The sequence below is a fragment of the Gigantopelta aegis genome, chromosome 15 (genome assembly GCF_016097555.1).
Source record: "Gigantopelta aegis isolate Gae_Host chromosome 15, Gae_host_genome, whole genome shotgun sequence".
In the NCBI taxonomy this organism is placed as follows: domain Eukaryota; kingdom Metazoa; phylum Mollusca; class Gastropoda; order Neomphalida; family Peltospiridae; genus Gigantopelta; species Gigantopelta aegis.
Window position 1 is genome coordinate 27,818,388 of NC_054713.1, and position 9,018 is coordinate 27,827,405.

Below are 9,018 nucleotides of genomic sequence, written 5' to 3' on the forward strand. Positions count from 1 at the left end.
GTCAGTCTCGAAATCGAAAATGTGTAGTGCTGGCGGAGTAAAAGCGAGGGTTAAAGGCTCACATAGAATGGATGCGGCGTGTATGCGCGTACCGGATTAAAAAATAAATAAAATCGAAATACATTACAGGGCTTCTAGAATTTTTTTTTAATCTACTAGCCATGAGATCAGTAATTTTAAAAAGTTACTAGCCACAATTAAAATTCACTAGTCCTACTTTACTTTAAGTTAATACAATTTGACTAAATAATAGCAAACATCGGATATGTCACCTAAAGAATGAACTATAGCTTAGAAACACTAAAATTGGGGGGGGGGGGGGGGGGGGGGGGGGGGGGTCCGGATATTTATAGTTACAAAATAGACTTAACTGCAACATTTGACAAAAAAATTACTAGCCGTTGGGCATGGCAATAGAAGTTATTTACTAGCCCAGCATTGAATATCACTAGCCATGGGAGTAGGGCTACCATAATCTAGAAGCCCTGCATTAGTTGCAACGAATGCGTGCGATCTGCAAAACGCATGCGGCCAATAATGAAATAATCGTATACAGTTTTATATGCCCCAAAACGCAAGCGGCAGACGCACTAGACGCAACATTTGTATCGCACGCACGCGCCACATCCAGTCTGTATCAGCCTTTATACAATTCGAAAAGCGCTCTCTCATGAATGGCATTATTGTTTTATAACAACATATAGCCCGAGACTGTAAGAGAGACTGTCCGTCTAGCTCTCTTACCGTTAGAGTACTCGGGTTGTTGTTGTTGTTGTTGTTGTTGTTGTGGCTATTATTATTATTATTATCATTATTATTTTTAGTAGTAGTAGTAGTATTAATATAATTATTAATATTATTAATATTATTAATATTGTTATTAGTAGTAGTAGTAGTAGTAGTAGTAGTAGTAGTAGTAGTAGTAGTATCATCATACTAATATTATTATTATTACTATTATTCGTATTGTTATTATTCTTATTATTCTTATTATTATTATCATCATCATAATATTATCATTATTATTATTATCGTTATTATTATTATTATTATTATTATTATTATTATTATTATTATTATTAAACGCGCTATAATCGGTGGCATGTGCTGTCCTTCCTGTGGGAAAGTGCAGATAAAAGATATCTTGTGTTAATGACAAATATAGCAGGCTATTAGCCAATAATTAATTTAGAAATGTGCTCTAATGTTACCGTTAAATAAAAACTAACTTCTGAGGGTTTCTCAGTCAAAAGTTCACCCCGTCCTATAACACAGTGGACGACGACTATTTATAAAATAACGTTACTCTGTGCTCCGGCAGAGGGATAACGGTTATAGTAAACAGTATCAGTGTTTTGATTCCTAAGGATCAAAAGTTTTAGAAACTAATCATTAACATTTGCTATAGTTTCTCTCTTTTAAAAGTAATGGCATATGTTTTATCCCGCCTAATGAAGCCGTAGGCGGATGCCAGTAAAAATGGGAAACACAGTTAAACTGAGTGACCCTTTTAAAGACACTGACCCTAGTTTCAGCCCGTTAAAATGGACACTAAGTTTGGTTAAGTTGCACACCTGTAACACATTTGAATAACGTCTGCGAAGTTGAAACGGTGAAATACCGTTAAAAATAGACTAAAACTCGACTCCATAACTGTTACTTCTCAGACCGGCCTCGGTGGCGTCGTGGCAGGCCATCGGTCTACAGGCTGGTAGGTACTGGGTTCGGATCCCAGTCGAGGCATGGGATTTTGAATCCAGATACCGACTCCAAACCCTGAGTGAGTACTCCGCAAGGCTCAGTGGGTAGGTGTAAACCACTTGCACCGACCAGTGTTCCATAACTGGTTCAACAAAGGCCATGGTTTGTGCTATCCTGCCTGTGGGAAGCGCAAATAAAAGATCCCTTGGTGCTAATCGGAAGAGTAGCCCATGTAGTGGCGACAGCGGGTTTCCTCTTAGAATCTGTGTGGTCCTTAACCATATGTCTGACGCCATATAACCGTAAATAAAATGTGTTGAGTGCGTCGTTAAATAAAACATTTCTTTCTTTCGTTACTTTTCAGACGCATGTGCGTTTTTAAATATATTTTTAATATGTATTTTGTGGTATTAGAAACACCAGGATGACAAGGAAAACTTGGTTGTACGGAAATGGATACGTTAAAGAATAAAATATAAGTAAAGTTTGATTTCAGTGATCATAAACGGATCTAATAGTGAAAAAATATACTTTACCGTTTAAAATATGAGTTATTATTAGCCAAAATGTTTCAAATTTAATTAAAGTATTGTCTGTTATTTCTTTTACGTTCATTTGGGTATGTATTTTAAAAAAAACAATCATCCGCAAACTTATGTGAGAACGGCTTCGCTGATTCATACAGTTTGCGGATGATTTTTTGTTGTTCATACCCCGATTACCTTTTACCGCGCGCGTGTGTGTGTGTGTGTGTGTGTGTGTGTGTGTGTCTGTGTGTGTGTGTGCGTCTCTGTGTGTGTGTATGTCTGTTTGTGTGTATGTGTGTCTGTGTGTGTCTGTGTGTGTTTTTGTGTGTATATGTGTGTGTGTCTGTGTGTGTCTCTCTGTGTATGTCCGTGTGTGTGTGTGTGCGTGTGTGTATATGTGTGCGTGTCTGTATGTCTCTGTGTGTGTGTCCGTGTGTGTCTGTGTGTGTTTGTGTGTCTGTGTGTATATGTGTGTGGTGTAAGTGTGTGTGTGGTGTGTATGTGTGTGTGTGTATATATATATGTGTATATATATATATATATAATATATATATATATATTATATATATATATATATGTGTGTGTGTGTGTGTCTGTGTGTCTCTCTCTGTGTGTTCGTGTGTGTTCGTGTGTGTGTGTATATGTGTGTGTGTGTCTGTCTGTGTGTGTGTGTGTGTGTGTGTGTGTGTGTGTGTGTGTGTGTGTGTGCCTGTGTGTGTTTGTGTGTATATGTGTTTGTGTGTGTCTGTGTGTGTGTGTGTGTGTCCGTGTGTGTGTGTATCTGTGTGTGTGTGTGTGTGTGTGTGTGTGTGTGTGTGTGTGTGTTGTAGGTGTATGTATGTGTGTGTGTGTGGTGTGTGTTTGTTTGTTCAGTAGTTGTAACATAATATATTTATTTATTTATTTATTTATTTATTTATTTATTTATTATTCATATTTATACAGAGCCTGTTTATCCTAGCAGCACATGTGCACGTGTACATTTATTCCCCCAGGTCCTTTTACCCCTCTCCCTGGGGGGGTTGCAAAATATGTATCCTGGGAAGGTGGTCCGTTGTTATTTGTGCTACAGGCCCCGCGGATCCTTAAACCGACACTGCATATATATCGCATATATATGACAAAAAGTGTATGGCATTGGGTCATAACTTGGGTCTCCCTCAAAACTCGAGTCCGTCCATAGGACTCGGGTACCCATGTATTGTTTACGTCATTTTGCCATGTGCGTACCGCCGGTTACATTATAGGGCTATGAGAAATGGTGGAGAAACAAAACTCGAGTCCGTCCACAGGACTCGGGTACCCATGTATTGTTTATGTCATTTTGTCATGTGCGTACCGCCGGTTACATTATAGGGCTATGAGAAATGGTGGAGAAACAAAACTCGAGTCCGTCCACAGGACTCGGGTACCCATGTATTGTTTACGTCATTTTGCCATGTGCGTACCGCCGGTTACAGTATAGGGCTATGAGAAATGGTGGAAAAACAAAAGTCGAATGTGTAAAATGCAATACAGTGACATAATATGGGATCCATGTTCAGCGCTGGAATTAAGATGGATAATGCTATTTTACTTTATTCCTTAGTTTCATTATCATCGTAGGGTACTCAAGTCCGGGTCGAGTTTGACCCTCGAGTGTAATATTTTGGACTCGTGGATACCCTAGTCATAACAATACATTGAATACTGTTGTGTCACATGTTTCATCGTGAAAGACGTTATGTCGCGCACCGTAGGTAATAAATGGGCCATTCCAATTAAGGGTGTCCATTTTGTCCCGTCCGGAGCACACTGTTTATTCCACAATATTTTTTTAAGAAAAACATTGATTAAAACTTGTATAATGTGTTCATTAAAAAAACCCCAGTTTGTTTTGTTTAATGACACCACTAGAGCACATTGATTTATTAATAATCTCAAACATATGGTCATTTTGACAAAGTCATAGAGCCATTAGTAGCAAGTTATCTTTTATATGCATCATCCCACAGACAGGATAGCACATACCACGGCCTTTGAAATACCAGTCGTGGTGCACTGGCTGTGAATGTGTTAATTAGTCTTAAGCTCAGTGCTGTACATATACAACTCTTGGTATCTGCAATCTTCAGACGTTTTTTTTTTTTTTTTTTTATTATTTGCAGACGAGACTAAAACAAGACCCTTAATAAGTGAAATGGCCAACAGGAGAATGCATACAAAAGGCAGTTAGTCTGTACACATTATTGTGTTTAGCGGGTTTTTTCATTATAAAAAAGATGCAGATTGAAAAATGTTTTTGCGGCCCCAACCTACTCCCATTCACGATAAAGCAAAGAAGTGAAATAAAACTTTTGTTTGTTAGAAACTGTCGTATAAAAAACCTTAAAAACAAAACCCCGACAACACTGAACATAATTGTTGGACACTCTGTAATATTTTTAATAATTCAGTCAACCAGATACTGGATTGTGAAATAAGCTCCCACTCAATTCAGTTTATTTAGAAAATAACAAAACAACGGAGGCATTGGAATACTGTTCCTAAGAGTAAAATATAGTGGAATTGATTGTAATGTACAACTGTCTGTTTCATTTGTCCATACACTAGCAATGTGTTAATGACACTACACCGTGACGTCACTTCCACGCAAGCCGCAGACGCTGTCTAATCCAGTCCTTCATCTGCTGTCGGTGTGACCACGTGACGTATTCCCAGTCCCGGAAGGTGAGCGCTTTCTCCTGTAGCGGCATCCCGCTCATGTACCACGCCACGTGCTTCTTGAACGACGCGCCGTTGTGTAGCAGCTTCTTCAGATGGGTCATCCACGGGCCGTCTATCAACGGCAGAACGTCGTAATGCAGAACCATCACCTGAAATGATGATGATCATCATCAGTAACATTATCATCATCATCATCATCGTCATCATTATAATAACCATCATCACAATCATCACCATCATCATAATCATCACCATCATCATCATTGTCACCATCCTCACCATCATCATCATCAACACCACCATCATCATCATTATCATCATCACCACCACCATCATCATCGCCACCACCACCATCATCATCATTATCATCATCATCACCACCACCATCACCATTATCATCATCATCATCATCATCACCATCATCATTATCATCATCACCATTATCATCATCACCACCACCACCATCATCATTATCATCATCACCACCACCATCATCATCATCACCATCACAATCATCACCATCACCATCATCATCACCACCATCATCATCACCACCACTATCATCATCACCACCATCATCATTATCATCATCATCATCATCATCAATAACATTACCATCATTATTATCATCATCATCAACATCATTATCATAAATATTGATATTATCATCATCACCATTATCAGTAACATCGATATTATTATCATTCAAATAATAATCGCCATCTTCATCACAACCACCATTATTATCATCACACATTACATCATCATCATCATTACAAATTAACATCATCATCAAAATCGTCATCATACATCTCCAATAACATCATCAACAGTATCATCATCAGCTCACCATCAGCATTATCACAAATCATCATCATTGTCATCATTACTACCACCAGTATTATCATCATAAATATCGACATCATACATATATACCAAAATCACCAAAACCCCCACATCATTAACATCATTATAATATATTTTTACCCTTGTGATAAAATATATATCACGACCATGAAGGTGTTGTTATTTGTTCACATGGATAACTATCTTAATTTCATAAACTGTACAGTTCACTAACTCTAGTATTCAGAAAGTGTATTTTGCGCTGTCCATTTAGTCGAACTAGGCGGTCAGCCACAGCATCAAGCTGTGGATGTTTCTTTCTTTTTTTAACTTATTTTTGTGTTTAGATCCAATTAAGATTCAAGCACACTGTCCTGGGAAAACACCTCAGCTATGTGAGCTGTCTGTCTAGGACAGTTGGTTAGTTCTTAGTGAGAGAGAGAAGAGGGTGTATTAGTCGTTCTGGATGGGATCCGGTACCGGGACGCGATCCCGACGGGTATCGATCCCTACAGGCCTTAAGTCCGATGGCTTAACCACTACACCACCGAGGCCGGTCTGTTAACTATGGATTCTACAGACTGACTTGTCCAACTCATCAACTTGACGATTCTCAAGGCCAAAATCAGCTAATTATATCGAAAGAAATGTTTTATTTAACGACGCACTCAACACACTTTATTTACGGTTATATGGTGTCAAACATATGGTTAAGGACCACACTGATAATGTGAGAGGAAACCCGCTGTCGCCAATTCATGGGCTACTCTTTTCGATTAGCAGCAAGGGATCTTTTATATGCACCATCGCACAGACAGGGTAGTACATACCACGGCCTTTGATATACCAGTCGTGGTGCACTGGCTGGAACGAGAAATAGCCCAATGGGCCCACCGAGGGGGATCGATCCCAGACCGACCGCGCAGCGAGCGAGTGCTGTACCACTGGGCTACTTCCCGCTCCCTCTAATTATATCAAATCTAGTACTGTATCTAAAACGCTTCTGAATATTTTACATTACTATTTTGTTGCCAAGGTCTGATCAAGGAACAGTAATCTCATCGATGCAATGCTGCCACATTCAGCCAATATTTGGCCAAAACCAGTTATTTTCCATAAAAATAGTAATGTTATTGTACTCGATAAGAATAACAGTAAATTTTCACGAATAAATACAATTTATGAAGCCAAATACAGACATGAAATACAAAATGACATTTTATTATTTTTAAAATTCAGGTTTAACCAAAATAATGTGCCAAGAGTACACAGTAAACCGATATGAAGTGCATCATTAGCGCCATACACTACCATCAAGATCACGATACCATCACTATTCCAGGAGAGGGATGTAGCCAAGTGGTAAAGTGTTCGCTTGATGCGCGGTCGGTGAGGAATCGATCCCCGTTGGTGGGCCCATTGGGCTATTTTTCGCTCCAGCCAGTGCACAAAGGCCGTGGTGTTTGCTCTTGTCTATGATATGGTGCATATAAAAGATCCCTTGCTGCTAATCGGAAAGAGTAGCTTATGAAGTGGCGACAGCGGGTTTCCTCTCAATATCTGTGTGGTTCTTAACCGTATGTCTGACGCCATATAACCGTAAATAAAATGAGTTGAGTGCGTCGTTAAATAAGACATTTTCTTCCTTCCATCACTATTCTGTTCATTGGTATGAGACAACACATTTGACATCCGACTGCTGGTAAACCAGTGGTGAAAAAACAACTGCATTAGATAAACATAAATTCCAGCCATGATCTGTGTTTGTGTCGAATGCTTTTTACGAATGACAAGAAACATGAATCTTTCTTAAAAGGAACACTGCATGACGAAGACCTATATATTGGCTGTAGTTAAGCCAGCTTCTAGGTGCTAGGCTGCAGGGCACTACACAAACTAGTGATGGGAATTGGTTGGGATTTCATCATCGATCATCGGTTATAATCGGCTATCGATTACCCAGTCGGTCAGAATTCCATGACCATAAGAAGGCTTTGAATTATAAGGACCATGGCCCCGTTCCACGAAGCGATCTTAGCCCTAAGATCACCGTAATTGCACAGCTAACATATGCACTTGAGGTGATCTTGGTGCTAAGATCGCTTCGTGGAACGGGGCCCATGTACCTATTATCGAGTGCACCCTGCAAGTGGCTAATTGTACCTTTATTAACTAGTGAATATATTTTTTCTTTATGTACACACGAAAACAAACCCAAAACCACTGTACATTTCCATCAATTTTATCATTTACAGTTAAGTTTCTCAAGCAATCGATAATTGATTTTTCTAATCGATCATCACATCGTAAGAGACAATCCGATCAAATATCATCGATCATAATCGATTATTGGAACACTACTAGTACAAACAAAATATCAGAATGCATTTGTTTTGGGACTTTCCATTCTATGTTCCACCATCGGTCAGCAGTTGGATACCTCTTAAAGGGACATTCTTGAGTTTGCTGCAATGTTTAAGATGTTATTGACTAACAGAGATTTTTAACGATTGTAATTACATATCAAATATATTTTTCTGTAATAAATATTAGTGGCTGTATATTAAACATGTTTCTGATCGTTCTAATATTTGTACCAGGTTAAATTTCATTTTATTTGTCTCTCTTCTTTTCGTACGTACGAAATTACTTGAAGACAAAAATCTGTTTGGGGTTCTTACAAATATTAAGATGACCAGAAACATATTGAATATACAGACACTGATATTCTAAACAAGAAAATAGATGTAATATGTAAGTTTAATCGTAGAAATATTTCATTAGTCGGAAACATTTTACAATGCAGCAAACTCAGGAATGTCTCTTTAACCTGTCTGTCAGCCAAATACTAAAATCAGACAAACTTCTGTTGCTATTTTTAGGGTTTTATTTCTCACTAATGTGTGCACAACAGGTGTTTTGTCCTGAGCACACAGTGGTCTTTTTAGTGCAGTGATATTAATAAATACAGTAGCTGTTAAAGAGTTGTACATATTGAGAAGTGCATTTCAAGTTATTTTAATCTAATTACAGCTTAACATTCTGTTGACTTTGAGGTGAAATGTTAGTTCTTAAAGGGAAAGACCCTAGTTTTTAAACACTACGGCATATTTTTCACTGTTAGAACCGTTAATGGTCACTGAAATCAAACATTACTTATATTTTATTGTTTAGATTATTCATTTCCGTACAACCGAAGTGTTGCTTCTCACCTTGGTGTTTCTAATACCACAAAATG

The 9,018-nt window shown here is 38.3% G+C and overlaps 1 protein-coding gene across 1 annotated transcript in view; it reads right to left on the reverse strand.

The window, feature by feature from the left end:
• Positions 1–4,625: 4,625 nt before the first annotated feature.
• LOC121390656 overlaps positions 4,626–9,018 on the reverse strand; it is a 10,725-nt gene continuing 6,332 nt past the window's right edge. The window contains exon 2 of the mRNA XM_041522521.1: positions 4,626–5,083. Within this exon, the coding sequence (XP_041378455.1) occupies positions 4,850–5,083 (234 nt within the window). The 3' untranslated portion in view covers positions 4,626–4,849. The remainder of the gene's footprint in view (positions 5,084–9,018) is intronic.